This window comes from Thunnus maccoyii, chromosome 7 (assembly GCF_910596095.1).
Source record: "Thunnus maccoyii chromosome 7, fThuMac1.1, whole genome shotgun sequence".
NCBI lineage: Eukaryota > Metazoa > Chordata > Actinopteri > Scombriformes > Scombridae > Thunnus > Thunnus maccoyii.
In genome coordinates, this window is record NC_056539.1 from 9,897,944 (window position 1) to 9,914,416 (window position 16,473).

Genomic DNA, 16,473 nt, shown 5'->3' on the forward strand with positions numbered 1-16,473 from the left:
ACAAGGTGAATACCAAAAAGGTATACACTTTCACACTGCAGTTGTTCCTTCACTCTTTGATTAGTCTGCACTCACAAGGCCTGGGCCTTCAGCTGGACAACAACTGGGCAACAACAGCAAAAAAAAGGGAGTCTGCTAATGATGGCAGAGCTTAGAGGAGAGGAAAAAAATAAACACGTGTAAGGACACACATGCTGTAAATCACAGCAGCCAGATGGTATTACAGGACCATAAAAGTTACAACAAGAAGGCTGGATGAAATGAATAGCTGGGAGGTGATGAGCTTCGGGAGAAGGCTAAAGTAAGCCACATTGTCTTGTCCCAAGGCAGGCTTTGTTACCTTCGAGTTTCAACCCCATCCCCCCTTTCATGGCCAGAGTAGCCAAAACACACACAGAGCCTTCTCTGTTTCTCCATTAATCACTCTCAGTGCCCAGTACAGGTGCTGGTGAGTATCTACTGGTGAGAAACACAAGCAGTACTATCAGTGGCAACAGGCTCTCTGGGCACTGATGGGCAACACAAGGAGGATCTTCTTATGTAACAACTGCCCAAAAAAGGGAACTTTTATGATGTGGCAGAACACGTAGTTCTTTTAACGAGTGGGTCCTCTAGCTATTTACTGGTTTTCTTCACTGTGCAGCGCTCACATTTCCTATGAGAAGGTTACAGAGGACATCGTTCACACAAAGGAACTCACAGTCAAGAAATATTTTAAGCCTTTGTTTATGTACAACCATTACCCAGGAGGGGACTCACAAGAAAGTGATTCAGTTTCTGAGGCTTCACACTGGAATTTACCTGACTCTATATTGGATAAACTCACTTAGCTTGTTAACTGATTGTGAGCTCTTGTTCACGTTCACAAGCAGGATTGCTTAAGACCTGAAGCTATGGGTTGGGAAAACATGATCCTGCAGCAGGAAGCCAGTCGAAGCCCATATATAGACCATCTCATTCTATAGATGATCTAGGAAAGGAAACAGGTTGGACCAGCAAAACCCTGCAGTGTTCTCTTACAGGACTGGTGTCAAAACATACAGCGGAAACCTCCCAACACCTGTTTTGAGTGTTATAATCAAAATAGAAACACACCACAGTATCCTAAAGAAATCTCAACTGTGTCAAGGTCATTTAATTGGCTAAAAGACTAATTAACAGCTCAAAGGCAAAATTATACAATAGTCAAGCAAATCAGCAGCACCATGTGTACAACTTCATTCTACCCGCACATGATCTGACAATTGTAATGTGGCTGATTAAAAAAAGTCTTTAGCCTATTAGAATATAATATAAGATCCCTAGCTGGTCAGTTGGCTGAACAGATATCTCATGAGTGCTAATCACATTAGATGATAACAATAATCTTCAAACGGCTGTGAAACTAATAAGCCTATGACACAAGGATAGAATCTGATGACAAGAGCATGCCCCTGTGCAAATACAATAAGACAAAATCCAATTGTTTATTTGTCTATTGGGCAGTTTTAAAGAATATATAATTAACAGACGGATGCGATCTGAGAGGGGTGCTGACACACCACAGTCAGCTGACATCAGGGCACTACAGTTAAAATCTAAATGGGGAGAAAGTAATGTATACGTCTGCGGTAAGTAATCATTACTGACAATCAACCTGGCTGGAAACGTGCACCCTCACACAAACACTCATGTACACATGCGCACAGGTTCCCCAGAGATGCTGATGTCAACAGCCTGAGCTAGCATACTGAACGCACAGTAAGACCCCTGTTGCTGACTGTGTGAGTGAAGGGGCAGCATAACACACACTGAATACAGTCTGCTATGCTTCTTTGAGCACTGCAGCATAAAGATCTCTAGCTGACTGCCGACCAGCTACAGCAGTCTCACAGTAACACACAGAGGACAAGACTTCACATTGCTGCTTTTTTTTTTTTTTTTTTTTTTTTTTTTAAAACCAAGAAACAAATAAAAACATGGAACCTGAACCAGAAATATCAACATTAGCCGTGACCATTTCAACCAGCACAGGGTTATTAAAAACAGCAGGTGAGGCACGATTACTGAATGATGCCCCCCACAGTCCTTTGCCACAAATCTTCCGATACAGAGCCACTTTCCTTTGCCTAAAATCACTGCTGCCTTGGAAACCTTAGGATTACTGCAAGGATTGCATTCCCCATTTCTCTGTTCCCACTGCGACGTGTGAGAGTTGGCACAGGGGAGCGAGAAGCCGACAGCAGCACGTTAAAAAGGGCTTGCATTAGTAATGAAGCCTGTGCGTGTTGTTGCATGGTTATTAGTTCGTTTGTGGGGGAAGTTAAAAAAGTACACCAACATTTTAAACAAGCAAACACCTGACATGCAAGGCTTCAATCTTTCCAGTTGTTACCAGGGACTGAAGGCTCTCTCATTCATTGATTTAATTTATAATTCAATATTCCTTTAAACCTTTTTCTGAATTTAAATGACTAACTACTGTTGCTCCTTCAGTCAATAGTACGTTGAATCTTATCAAAGAAATATCTAAAGCCTTTTAAAATAATCTAATCTCTTTTTCTTCAGAAAAAAGTACAAGGGTTACAAATAACCTAAGGCTGAGACTAAGAGGATGATTTATCGTTGTCTGATACAGTTTGTAATTCAGCAACCAGCAAGCTAGAATTTTTTCCTTTTGAACTACCAGTCTGACCAAATATTTATACTTATTTTATACCAATGTGCATCTCTTTTGCAAAACATGAAAACTATTGAGGCAGTATATTAAATTCTATGCTTCAGAATGTTTTACTTATTGATGAAGACATTACGCAACGCTAATCCTTGTCATGATCAATAAAACATGAGCACTAAAATCAATTTCCAATGCTATGAGGAAACAGAGAAAAAAAAACAGAACTGGTTTTACACTATAATGATCAGGAACATTCAAGTATGAATAAATGGATACGATCATTTCGCACCACTAGAGAACCATTGATGGGTCTGTATTCCTATCACAGGTGTTAGGTTATCATTTCCTGGAAACATCATAATGAAAGAAGTGACAACACATCTGAATTAAGAGTATAATTTTACAAGCTCAGTTTTTCGAGATGTACAAACCTTAGTTGGTACTTTCTACAACTAATAATCCACCAAAGGTATCATGTATTTGCTTATTATGAGTCAGATTATAGAGTCCATCTACCCTCTATACAATTAAATTAAATGATAGTGAATGGCTATCACATACAAATGATCAGGGCAGTGGAGAAAGAAGTGTGCCATCAGCAGGCCACACACTGGATAGTTAGCTGCTCCTGACCTGAGTAACCAATCTGGATAAAGGTGGCATATTAGCTGACTTGTTAATCTCATTTCACAAACCCTGTATATTGCTACCTGCCCCGTGCCAATGAGATTAAACAAAGTCATGAGTTGAGGTGATCTACCAGATGTCACCTCTGTGTACATTTGGAGAAGACCTACAATCACCATTTACAATAATGGAACTCACTGACATTGTAGGAAGTAAAAACATATATCTGTTACATCTGTGCAAGAATAATTATGTTTAATTAATCATTTTACATTGTGTTCCCACCTTTATATTGACTGTCACTTCTCAGCGTTTTGCAGTGGGTTTAATATCTACTGGTTAATGACTGAAGGTTGAAACCTTTTAAGTTTGGACCACTGATTGTTTGTTTTAGTGATTTTTTAATTAGGCAAACAATGACAACATCAGTTTGGACTTTACTATCTGGTGAAGTGGATTTGACAAGGTCTTTTGGTAGACATAAATAATTTGATTAAATCACAATAAAATAATGGTTAGTTGAACGTTACGTTATACAGAGAGAAAGTATAATTGCGGTATTATCAATCCTGGGAAAGACAGGATACAGAACTTGTCAGTGTCAAGTTATTTTTGGATCAACATGACCGTTACTGGCCACCAGACAAGAAACATTTGTGTAACATCACAACTTCATCGGTTAATGTTAGCTAGCAATGCTGCTATTCAACAGCTGGCTAACTAAACGACCAACCACCTAAAAGCCATTTAAACAACAAACTTTGTCAACCAATTTTGCCAAGTCCCTTCTCAAGGCTCTTTTTCTGACTTACAGATCAACTAAATATCACACCACATTGTAACTAAGTAGTTAGCTGATGATGCTAGCTCAATGGAAGGATAATTCATGTCATTGAACAATGATGACTGACGGATATTATGCGGCAAAACACATCAAGCAGAGGGACGCGACGGACGGAAAGATCATCACGAAACGTGGTTCATCTTTTGTTATAGCTGTCATTTGACTGACACTTCATTAATAATGAGAATGGAGATAGAAATGTCGGGCTAAGCTTACCAGCACAGGAGAGCTACAATGAGGCACACCAACAAAACGCGCAGCCTCTTCATTATCTTCCCGCGGGGACCAACATCCTCGCTCTTTGGGGTTTTTCTGATCTCTCGTGGCTTCACAATACACCGAAGACAAGCTTTTTTTAGTCGGCTGAGGCCCTGTGTTAGTTACAAGTTAACAAACAACTGTAGTCTGTTCCTAAAGCCTAAACTGGAGGTGTGCTAATTATCATCGTGCGGTCCAGTTGTCCGCGTCTTTTTCAGCTCTTGTTGCTACTGCTGTTGACGGGTAGCTGGCTCTCGGTATGTTCAACCCCTGCTCTACGACCGACCAATAAAAACAGAGATATTTATTTGTCGACCAATCAGAGGAGACTTATGAAAATCTTGTTTGACAAGATCACCGCCCACTGGATTGGGGGTGAGTTGGAAGCTGTGAAGCGGGACGCGTCATCTATCTTTTGATAAGCAAATCATTAAAGCACGCAATATTCAAAGTTATTGCACAAGCTTCCAACGTCAAACTATTCATTATGAATGACTTGTATTGATACCTTTGTTTCTGTAAAGGCAATCATGTTCATGTTCAAATCACTGGATGAAGTGTGAGTGCTCGAGGGAAAGTGAACACTGTGTACTTTTTCTCTTCAACACTGCAAAACACCTTCGCATAGTATTAAAATGTATAATTTTTAAAATCCAGATTTTTCCAAAGCAAGCATTTGTTATTTAAAAGAGAAAAAGGTCAATGCTTGGTGCAGCAAATTGTATTATTTCAGTTTTTCTGACATAAATCATATAATTTAATCTTGCTTCATTTAATGGGCCAGACAGTCTTCTGTGGAATTCATCGATCATTAAAATTATAGCAACATCATATCAGATCGGAATCAGAACCAGGTTTATTGCCAAGTTGGTTTGCACATACAAGGAATTTGTCTTAGTGTTGTGGTACATAACAGTCAAAAATATACACAACATTAGGTAGTCCAAAATGATATAAGAAGAAAGAAAGAAATTTACAATGAAACAAGATGTAAAATTTATTTGATGATGTAAGTGAGAAGAGCTGCTACAGGTTTAAATTTAAATTGAAGAGAATGAGATGAAATGTACAAAATATTGACCAGGAGTAAACAGTATATGCAGTGTGCAATTATGATGATAATAATCATTAATGTGGATCAAAGATCACAGATGTACAAATATAAGATTGTGGGAATTTATGTTAATAATCCCATATGAATCCCCCCCCCCCACCCCCAAACACACACACACACACACACACACACACACACACACACACACACACACACACACACACACACACACACACACCAAAAAAGACCCCATTTGGTTAGGGTACTTGTATTGGTCAGTCACACTTTTATTATTACTAGTATTTAATTTTGTTCCCCCAGTTTAAGCCTCGTGGAACAAAAACAACAAAACAATAACTGCATTACCCAAAGTGCAATTCGACAAGAACCCTATCAATTTGCCTGTAGTTTTTATTACACCTAGCGTCGACTGTTGAACATGATGATAAAAAATGACCTACATAAATAGCTTAAAATAGAATGGAGAGGTAATGTGATATTGTTTTTCAGCAATAAATTTTAAAAAGTTGTTTTTTAAACCGGCGGGGTCCTGAACTATCGACAGTCTGCAGTCCTGAGTGAGAACATTTCAACAGTAGTGAAGTTTGGGCGAACATTACTAGCTTACTGGCCGCCCACATACCGACACAGTAGCTGGCTACTGTAACACCGCTTTGTCTCTTTTTGACTTTTAGGCTTGCAGGCTTGACCATGGAGACAGCCCGGGTGTTGCTGTGTGTCCTGTCCGTGTTTGTTGCTCTAGTTTCGGAGACGTTTATGGTGCTGGCGTCCTTCTCTCAGTCTCTGGACAGCGACTTCACATTTACTCTACCCGCCGGTCGAAAGGAGTGTTTCTACCAGACTATGAAGAAAGGTGCCTCACTGGAAATTGAATATCAGGTCATTAAGATTCTCACTACTCAGATAATCTTGTATAAAATTGTAAATTCAGCTGAACAAACCATAACTAGCTCTCTGTATGAGAGTCAACATTGACATAACGTTACTCTTGTTAAACCTGTTGATTATCCCTTTTTATTTTGGGTTAATATGCATGTATTGCAGTATGCTGCTATGTTGTGTTAGGTACGTTGATACAAACTACACTGGCATATGTCCATATTATGTCAAATTGTCTATTGTGCAATAGAAGCAGCAAGTTATGTGGCTTACACCTTGATTTACATATTGTTGGGAACCTGTTATGCTAGTCTTTGTGCGTAGCTTACAGCACTGAATAAATCTCAAAGTCAGGGTGTTGCCATTTGTTTTTGCTTGTGGGAGACATCCCAAGCATTTTACCTATCTGTTGTAGTGTCTACTTTTGGAGGACAAGGTTTCCAGGCTTTTTGCTTCAAGTGGAGAATGAAGGAGACTTTCAGAGGATTATCTAAACCTAGAATTCCTCACATTTCATGTATGAAGTACTACAGAAATTGAGTGCTGCTACACACACCCAGGAGAAATGTCAACCCACACAAACCCACCTCTCAAGTGTGTGTCCTCCACCGCCCACAGGTATTAGATGGTGCAGGTCTCGATGTAGATTTCTTCATCTCCTCTCCTTCTGGCCAGATACTGTTCAGTGACTATCACAAGTCAGATGGAGTGCACACGTAAGTCACATAGACCACCTGAGAGACATAAATGAATGACAAAGACATGTGCAAGCTCTTATGGTGTGCTTTCTGCTTTTTTCTCAGCGTTGAAACTGAGGATGGAGACTACATGTTCTGCTTTGACAACACCTTCAGTACCGTCTCTGAGAAGATCATCTTCTTTGAGTTGATCATGGACAACATGGATGCAGATGAGGACCCAGACGACTGGAAGGAGTATGTCCATGGAACAGACATGTTGGACATGAAGCTGGAAGACATCATGGTGAGAGTGCAGTTAGTTTGATATCTCTCTCTATCTCATGTTATTTCGAAAAGGTCAAATTTGACATGAAACATGCTCAAGAGTTGTCAATGGGTTTGTGTATCATGGGAACTTTTGGACATGGATGGCACCAGTGAGAAGTTTGTGTTTCCTCTCTGTGTATTTTAGACTTTGTCCCTCTGCTGACTGCTATTGAGATATTTGTCAGTGTGCCACCTATGCTCGCAGTATGACACATGTGGTGCAAAGTGACCTAATATGCTGCCAACAAGATAGTATTGCAATCCTCCACATACAGGCAAAGTCACAAGGAAAATGCCACAAGAATAAACAATGTCATGAACTTTCACTTATTTGCTCAGAGCAGCCAATTGTTTCAGCTTGCACGACAGTAGCCTGCACCACCCCCTCACCAGAAACCCCCTTAATTTGTGTCAGAAGTCACTTGGGCGTCACTTAGTAAGAGACAGGAAATGTATCTACCAGCTGTGGAGCATGTTGTTTTCTAATGGAAAAAGTAATACACCAGATTGAGCTGCTTTAATTAGAAAACATAGAGCTGCCCCTAGAGATCAAACTCTCATTTTTATCACTCTGCTTTGTAGTTCATGTATTTATTTTGGGTCAGGTACAAAGACAAACAATGTTGTTGGACAGTTTTTGTATTAACTACAGTCTCAGACCCACTCAATCTGACCTGTTTGGCTCCTCTCCTTCAGGACACCATCAACAACGTGAAGTCTCGGCTGGGCAAAAGTGTGCAGATCCAGACGGTGCTTCGAGCATTCGAGGCTCGTGACAGGAACCTCCAGGAGAGTAACTTTGACAGGGTGAACTTTTGGTCGGTGATCAATCTCATTACTATGCTGTTGGTATCAGCGGTTCAGGTCTACCTAGTCCGCTCGCTGTTCGAAGATAAAAGGAAAATTCGTACATAACACCATCCCAAATGGGGGTGACAGAGAGAGAGAAACTAACATGCTTCCTCACAAATACCTTGAGGATTATTTCAGAAGATCTCCTGACTCGATGACACATATACATATACATATGCACACACACAGACGTTTTGACATCCTTAACAACAAATTAGCCACTGTTTTTGCTCTGGTCTTCAGTCCACTGGAGTCTGTGGGACAGTGGGAGTCCCTGGTGTGGGACAGGAACTGTCAGCCCCCTCTACTTGTCAACCTCTGTCTCTTTACTCGAAAAAGTCTCTGTCTCTCTTTAAAACTTGTATATTCTTTTATAGATCTCTTTAGCTGCTGTAATTCTTCACAAAAAAGTGACATAACAATCATGGTAATGATGTGACTATTTTTCTAACAGAGCCTAAAGTTATAAGGCCAGTGGCCAATTGCAAAAATGTCCTTTTTTTTCTTTGGACATGTTTTTATTTGAGTATTAAGCTGAACTAGATGAAGAAATGGTATGGTGTCTGAAGAATTTGATTTATTTCTCCCAAACTGGAGTGGTGAGTGCAACCAATCCATCAACATGTCTTCCCCACACATTGTACTCTCAAAAAATGATCTTTGTGTGTTGCTGAGATGCCTTAGTGTTTTGTATTTGGCTGCCAGCCATTTGCAAGTCTGTGAAGCCTTAAAATATTTCTCTCATTGCCACGAACGCACATTTATGTTGTCAATAGATATTCTGTCACAAATGCCCCTTAATGCCAATACTGAAAAGTCAGGTGTTCAGGTAGCAAGACGCTGCTAATGCTGCTCCTTGGCACCCAAGGGACAGTGGAGTAGGAGAAATGGAAATGGGTCATCTCCAAATCTCTTAATGACTACTGTCCTACTTCTCTGCTGTGACTTGTGTGCTTGTGGTTTAAATGGCAGCCAGCTCTGCTAACCCGCCGCTGTAAAGCCTCACTGCTGTCGGGTGTCTACTTACAGCCACCTAGTGTGTGAAGATGTTGGGTCTGCTTGTCTCTCTGGTGACAGTCTATTTCTAACTTTACTGACATCTGGAAGGTCATTACCACTGTTACATTGGAGCACTGCTCAGTTTGATATGCCATTCATTGCCTTGGCTACATCAGCATTTTTTTAAAAAAAAAAATGCTTGTATCTGTATTTGATCTGATATTAACATTTTATCAGCCAACACTATAAACTGCCCTCTAATCATTGCACTGCCTCTGATGCCACAGAACAACATTTTTTTTGTCTTCATGTACTTAGGATAATTTAATATTTTGGGTTCATCAAGGCCCACCAGAGATGGGTCCACAACCTGTCCTCATATGTGTGTTAAGAAGCACTGATCAAGAGATTTTTCTCGTTGGCTGCTTGTGTAGTATTAAGTTGATACTGTGGCTTGTGATTATGGTTGCTGAGAGCATTTTCGTATATTGGTATTCACTGAACTCCACAGTTGAAACCTGGATGAAAGCTCTGTGTTAATGAAGAACAGTCGTGCCTGAAAAGTCACCTTGGTACAATAAATGAGTAGACATTGGAGCCCTGCAGTGTGCGAGCTGTTTATTTATGTGTTTGATTCATGATAGCTCCATGTTGCCATCTTCTGACGGGGCTTTGAATTTGTCCTGTGCTGTAAGACAAAGATCATACAGTGAGTTCATGCTTTTACAAAAACAGCCTTATGTTGGAAGTGCTGTAAACCAAACTTTGATCAGTCAAACTGTGTTAAAATGATACTGTTCAGCCATAACAACAAACTGGAGTTTTGTGTGTCCCTGCATAATCACACATATAAGGAAAGGTCAACCTCTGCCTCAGTTTAAGTGCTTATAGTTTCTCTGCCCATCTGGTCTCACTGTGGTCTCCAGTGTTTAAATGATTGAAGTACTGTATGTGGAGATCCTGTATATCTCACAAGTGATGGATTAGTTATATGAAGTGATAGCAGGGTTTTGATTTATCTTTTTAAGTGCTTTAAAGTTCTACAAAAATAAAACCTACTACATATTTTAAAAAAGTATTTCTGTGTTACTGAGTAGGATTTTGACTACAGCCACACTGTCTTTGAAAAGTCATGTTTACCACCCTGATGGAGCTGTGCGGGAGAGGCAATGGGACATAAGATATTTATTCAATTTATGTTGTTGTAGTTGTAAATGTGTATAAATTAAACAATAATACCCTTTTCTGACCTCTGTGTGCTGTTGTTTTTTCTACTAAACAGAAAGAATCTATTTGCTCACAAACCTGAATTATTTTACTGACCTTTTGTACTGTTTATATGTACTGTAAACACCACACAAAGACAACATTAAACAGTCATGCAGATACCTTTAGGACAGTCAGAGCTTTATCCAGCTGCAGCATCTAAATCACAGAGCTGCTGGTCCATCTGGTGTCTTCTGGATCTGGTTGTGCAGAGGTCTGATGATTAGACACTCTTTTAGTGCAGAATCAGAGACCCCTGCTAAGCGCCGTGGACGTAGCTGAGGAGAGCTGAAGGAAAAGGAAGCAGGATAGGGTTTGTTTGATTTGGTCATCATCATCACCACACTATCCTCACAGAATCAAACTCATGACACTTACTGGCCTATCAGATGATGTGTGGATGATCCAGTTCTGCAAACACCGTCTCTGTTAAGACATGATCCTGTCTGCAACTAGAGTTAAAGATATAGATTATATGTTACAGACATAAGCACGCAGCAACAAAAAGACACCTCATTGGATTAGTAAAGAGACTCTCAGAAGGTTTGTGACTGTGTCATAGTGTAAATGTCCCCTCTCACAAAGTGGAACTGCAAGATTTCACATTTGTTCACATCCCAGGTTTCTTTGAGTTGGCAGAATTTACCGTGGTGGTTGCTGTGTGTGGTTCCTTTGAAACTGCCTGATTCCTCCTCACCTGAGAAACGGGAGCCTGTGGTCTATGCGCTGGGACACAGCTATATGACAAGAATATTGATTAAATTTAATGGTCAACATGGTAAACAACTCTAAAAGGAGACACAAACCATCAGCATTGTGAGAATAATTTAAGTTTAAAATGCTACGTTTACCTGTTAGTCTGTGTGTTGGGCCTTAAGATGTCAACGGAGAAGGGGCAACATATGTTTATCACAGACACCTAGTCAAAGAGAAGAAGATGAAGTAACACCGTGTATCTAATTTTTACTTGTTTTTTGTTCCTGGGTAGAAAGTGTTATTTCCTAATTGCTTATGCCTAAGAAGTATAGAAAATGGCTGTTATTCCCTTCAAAATTAGCTTTTGTGAGCAGGACAGTGATATTTTGAAATGAACCTATTTGCACATTTTCATTCACATAAAGTTAGAAAAAATCTAAATTAACATGTAATTATACTAAAGTTATATAAAAGTGAGCACAAAGGATTTAGAAGTTTGTAGTCAAGATTTACGATTATACTGTAAATCACTCTCACCAATCAGCCCCCAAATATAGTCTTTCATCACTGCCAGCCATTTGCAAGTTTGCGAAGACTTAAAATATTTCTCTCATTGCCAGAAACACACATTTATGTTGTCAGTAGATATTCTGTCACAAATTCCCCTTAATGCCAATATGGAGAGTCAGGTGTTCAGGTAGGGAGACGATGCAAATTCGATGTTTCTCCATTGGAAATAGCTAAGTTTCAAAATATCACAGACCAGGTCACAAAAGCAAAGTTTGAAGGGAAAAACAGCCATTTTATTTCTTTTTAGGCATAAGCAATTAGGAAATATCACTTACTACCCAGCGACAAAACATAGTTACGTAGTGCAATCAGCATTCATGACAGCTGTGGCTGACTGACAGCTGGCTTGGTGCTTTACTTTATAACCAACAACAGGGGGCGCTGTGAGCTCTCAGAAACAGCTTCACTTCCGGGACAATGATCATCAGATTGTAGCAGCGGCACCGAGCAAAATCCCAGGTAGGTGAAAGGATCTTTTTTGGACAATTATGGGGATCGTTCAGCAGATTGTCAACATGTTAATGCTCATATAGACCCGTATATACAAGCCATGTCTGGTTTTAGCGGTAGTTTCATTCTAGCAGCACCAGCAAGCCGCCAAAACTCTCAACAGATTCAACTGCAAGTAGCTTTCATTTGTCACAGAGTTGTTGAGGAAATCATTAATGCAAAAAATCCAGTATATGACAGCTTCAGACCCATCGAAAGCTTGAAGCTAACTGAGGCTATCTGTATTCAGGAGAAATGATCTATCACGTGATAAATAATCCAGCAAACTCTTGACAAAATATACTTTTGTCTTTTTATGAATCTCATTAGGCCTCCTTTACTCTGTTTAATGTGTCCAGTTTTTCTATGCTGGGATTCTCTTTGGCCCCTTGTCTGCTGTGTGGTGATTTTATTAAACCTAAATGAATTATTTAATTCAGTGCCTCTCAAACCTTTTCACATCAAAGTCCCCTGAACTGACACAAATTAAACCATGGACCCCTGTCTGATGAGATTTTTGCTTTTAGATGTTTTATTACAGAAAGTGTATGAAACCCATGACCAAAATAGTCATACATTCTGTCATTGTGTTATTTATGGATGAAATTGTAGTGAAAATAAATCATTCCCCCTTTTTGGGGGTCCCCGGACTGCAGTTTGAGAACCACTGATTTAATTAATATGAATGTGCAGTATGTAAGCTCAGGACTGAAATAATGATGGTATTGAAACTAGATTTTGACATTATATTTTGCTATAATGCTGGATATACCCTAAACTATTCAAATAAATTAGCACAAACTAGTTCACACCAGTAAGTCTGGAGTTTTTAGGTCTGTGGCAAGTTACCTGGTTGGTAGAAAAGCCTTGTCTGTAAAGCTGTGTTTGTGGTTAAAATAACAGTGAGTATTGAATTTGTAGTGCACCAGCGACTGTGAGCAGTGGATCAAATATGCCTACACATAAATCTGACTATGTGTGTTTGTGGTCAGGGTGATGGGGCCAGACAGTGCCCCGGGTCCAGCTGTGCCCTGGAGGAAGGTGCTATGGGAGCGCCAGCCATTCCCTGATAACTATGTGGACCAGAGGTTCCTGGAGGAATTGCGGAGGAATGAGGGCATCCGGCAGTACCGCTACTGGGCTGTGGTGAAAGAAGCAGGCTTTGTGGGACAGCAACTGTCCTGCGTGGCCATTTTCATCACCCTCTGGCTCTACATGGAGCAGGTAAAGCTTTAGAAAAGCTCCATGGACCTTGTAGAGCACACTGGGTCTCTCTGTATGAACTAATGTTCATTAAATGCGTAATTAATCCACTTCTCTGCTTTCCTCTTAGGGTCTCCTGTCCCCTGAGACACTGCTGTGGACCAGCCTTGTATGTGCCCTGCTGGGGTATGGACTGTACCAAGCCTTGACGTCTCAGGTTGAATCGGGGTGTGAGCCGCGGACTCGTCTGGCTGACTTACAGAGTGCCACTATTTTCCTTTCTTTCACCTTTGGCTTCTCGCCAGTTCTAAAGACACTAACAGAGTCCGTGAGTACGGACACAGTGTATGCTATGTCCGCTGTGATGCTTTTGGCCCACCTGGTGTCGTTCCCTTACGCTCAGCCCTCACCCCCGGGCAGCCTCTCCCTAAATGCAGCCTTGTTTGCATCTGTGTGTTTAGCTTCCAGGTTACCCGGCGCTCTGCACACCTTCGCCATGCTCAGCTGTGCCCTGGCGGTGTTTGCCCTGTGGCCCTGCTTGCTGCAGAGGATGAGGGAGAACGCTCCTCGCCAGTTTACTGGAGTGTGTGTGGGAGTGTGCATCGGAGGCGTAGGTGGACTGGGGTCCCAGTCATCAGGCGGAGCCGTGCTCTTCGCCCTAGCGCTGATGAGTGTTACATTGCTCTGTCCCCTGCTGCTAGTCAGGCTGCAGAGGCACAAGGACAACATCCAGGGACCCTGGGATGAGGCTGAAATTCACGAGGACCTCAGCCGCTTCCTTCACTAGCGGACAGAGTGAAGAGTTCTCCTGACCAAACTGACTTTTAAGGTGTAAGCCAACGGTAAACTTTGTATGAATGAATTTACTGTCAGCCTGAAGTATTATATCGGTGCTGTACATTCAAACGGACAGGCGCTAACTCTTAACATTGGTCCACATGTGTTTGGACAGCCATGACAACTTATTCTCTTCTAGAGAATATGAAGATGTTTTTAAAGTTCGAGCTGCTACTGTCTTTCAACTGTTGACCTCAGAATTTGTATGAAAAGTAATGTGAAATGCTGTCTTACATTACTGTACACACTCTGATGCTATGCACCTATTTGATATCAGTGATGTTTTAATTAATGTGTGGGAGATTCCATTATGTATAGTATGTTGTTGGTGCTGTGACTGGATGGACAGGTGCACTGTGTTTAACTCAGTGGCTTGATGAACAAGGGCTCTAATTCCATTGCAAACTATGTTGAAATTAAATATCAGTAGAAGAATTTTTAGATTTTAAGGGATTTTGCCATAAAGAGAATTCTCATTGTAAGTTATTTAATAAAACACTTAGGGATTATTTTCTACCTGGACTAAAGTGAAAATGTAATACACAATAATTCAATTATAGCCTCAAATTTACTGTCAGAGGTTCATTTTAAAGGTGCAGTGTGTAAGATTTAGTGGCATCTAGTGTTGAGGTTGTAGATTGCAACAAATTGAAGATGACCTGCTCCCTCTTCAGATATAAAGGGCTCACTCTAAGGTAACGAAAACACGATTCTTATTTCCAGGTGATTATAAACTAATTAATACATATTTATGAATATTATATTCAATTTCTGCCAAGTCCATTCTGCTAGATGCCACTAAATTCTACACACTGCAGTTTTAATCAATTTAAAATTTTAGGCCAGCACATTTGTGCCTAAAAACTGAATTTTGACAGACTACTGAGTTTTCAAGTTGTGTTTTGTCTAGAGGGCCAGTTTGCTTGCTTTTATTTAATTTTATGGTCCTCCATCTAGACGTTACTTCCTTTCTAATAATGTGGTATCATACATACAAACCCGGGACCACCAGTTCCCGTGGATCATTTAGTGCAGAAAACTGCTGCAGGGCTGCTCTGCAGGGACTGAAACCTTCAACCACGTTGGCTTGAGCCCAAACCTCAGCCGGTGACGTCACACAGTAGGCGTTTTGCAGTTGATGAGAAACACCTGTTGTAATTTTCATGCTGCTTCCAAATTTCCGACCTACAGGGAGCAGCACAGCGACAGTTTTCTGCCATGATAGCTGCTGCTGCTGAGATTTAAGCTAAGTGGAGTACTCTGATTAAATTTCGCGCCACTGAACTCTCCTGTTTTGTTCAGCATTCATTGTGAAGGAGACTGGAATCATTGCATGTTTATTTTTAGGTTTTTGTTTTTGTTTCAATCCATAAAGTCCAGCTACGCGTCGGTACATTTTCCTTTCTTGGTTCTGGCTTTCAATGCAACATAAACAAACCAGACTATTGTTTTAGGACCCTTCATGTGAACCAGCTTTCCAAGAAATTCATAGCGTGAACACGAAATAACGTGTGTGTCACCATAAAGCTTGAATGCAGTGACAGCAGTGAGCGGTGGACGCTAGGTGTCGTACCTTCACCTCTCCTTTCCTCGGCTTGCTATGAAATGTGGCGGCGGGCTTTACAGCTGGTTTTGACTGCTGTGGTGGCGCCATGGTGTAAGCGGCAGATGAAGCCCGACTTTAACACAAAGTTCAGTCGAGCAGCCTGTATCTGTGCGGCCTCCCTGCGCCTCAGAGAGCCGGGTTTCCACCAGCAGGCAGCGTGCGGCGTAGTAACAGCACGTCACAGGCTGGATGGATGACATGCTGTCTCCCCCACGTGCAATCAGATCACGTCTTAATTATATCGGAAACTCAATAAATCAATAGGCTACTGATAATACAGCACACACCAGGGCACTAATTATGAGCTAAGTCAAAAGACATAGCCTTGGATACTCACCAAAAGTGTGTTTTTAAATCTATAATTGGAGGAAATATAACATTTAATAGTAATTATTATTTAATAATTATTCTGATAACTTCTCATGATGGTGAATGGTATTAGTGACTGAGACTGAATAATCTTTATTTTGCTGGGGACCCCTAAAACGCCCATAAGGTCCCATAAGACTGCTGATATACACCACTAGCTACATAAGTGAATAATAATAATAATAATAAAGTGGAATACTAAGTCATAACGTGATTTAATGGATTAAATTTTCTTTTTTT

At 40.7% G+C, this 16,473-nt stretch overlaps 3 protein-coding genes across 7 annotated transcripts in view; 2 read left to right on the forward strand and 1 right to left on the reverse strand.

Moving 5' to 3' along the window:
* suco (SUN domain containing ossification factor) overlaps positions 1-4,635 on the reverse strand; it is a 46,382-nt gene extending 41,747 nt beyond the window's left edge. For all 5 annotated transcript variants that reach the window (XM_042415779.1, XM_042415778.1, XM_042415777.1 and 2 more), the window contains exon 1: positions 4,344-4,635. In XM_042415779.1, coding sequence (XP_042271713.1) covers positions 4,344-4,396 — 53 coding nt within the window. In that variant the 5' untranslated portion in view covers positions 4,397-4,635. The remainder of the gene's footprint in view (positions 1-4,343) is intronic.
* Positions 4,636-5,982: 1,347 nt separating this feature from the next.
* tmed5 (transmembrane p24 trafficking protein 5) lies at positions 5,983-10,446 on the forward strand. The gene is made up of 4 exons (XM_042417486.1): positions 5,983-6,339; positions 6,958-7,055; positions 7,143-7,323; positions 8,043-10,446. The coding sequence occupies exons 1-4, from the start codon at positions 6,151-6,153 to the stop codon at positions 8,259-8,261; spliced, it is 687 nt and encodes a 228-aa protein (XP_042273420.1). The 5' UTR covers positions 5,983-6,150; the 3' UTR covers positions 8,262-10,446.
* A 1,641-nt stretch (positions 10,447-12,087) lies between these two features.
* pigc (phosphatidylinositol glycan anchor biosynthesis, class C) lies at positions 12,088-14,774 on the forward strand. Its single transcript, XM_042417484.1, has 3 exons — positions 12,088-12,188; positions 13,211-13,442; positions 13,552-14,774. Exons 2-3 carry the CDS (start codon positions 13,215-13,217, stop codon positions 14,206-14,208), a joined length of 885 nt encoding a protein of 294 aa, XP_042273418.1. The 5' UTR covers positions 12,088-12,188; positions 13,211-13,214; the 3' UTR covers positions 14,209-14,774.
* The last annotated feature ends 1,699 nt before the right edge of the window (positions 14,775-16,473 follow it).

Bases quoted from the DNA above. Each gene is read 5' to 3' on its own strand.
- tmed5 (XM_042417486.1), top strand. From the start codon at position 6,151: ATGGAGACAGCCCGGGTGTTGCTGTGTGTCCTGTCCGTGTTTGTTGCT. The intron at 7,056-7,142 runs GTAAGTCACATA...CTTTTTTCTCAG, and splicing joins AAGTCAGATGGAGTGCACAC to CGTTGAAACTGAGGATGGAG. The intron at 7,324-8,042 runs GTGAGAGTGCAG...CCTCTCCTTCAG, and splicing joins TGAAGCTGGAAGACATCATG to GACACCATCAACAACGTGAA.
- pigc (XM_042417484.1), top strand. From the start codon at position 13,215: ATGGGGCCAGACAGTGCCCCGGGTCCAGCTGTGCCCTGGAGGAAGGTG. The intron at 13,443-13,551 runs GTAAAGCTTTAG...CTTTCCTCTTAG, and splicing joins TCTGGCTCTACATGGAGCAG to GGTCTCCTGTCCCCTGAGAC.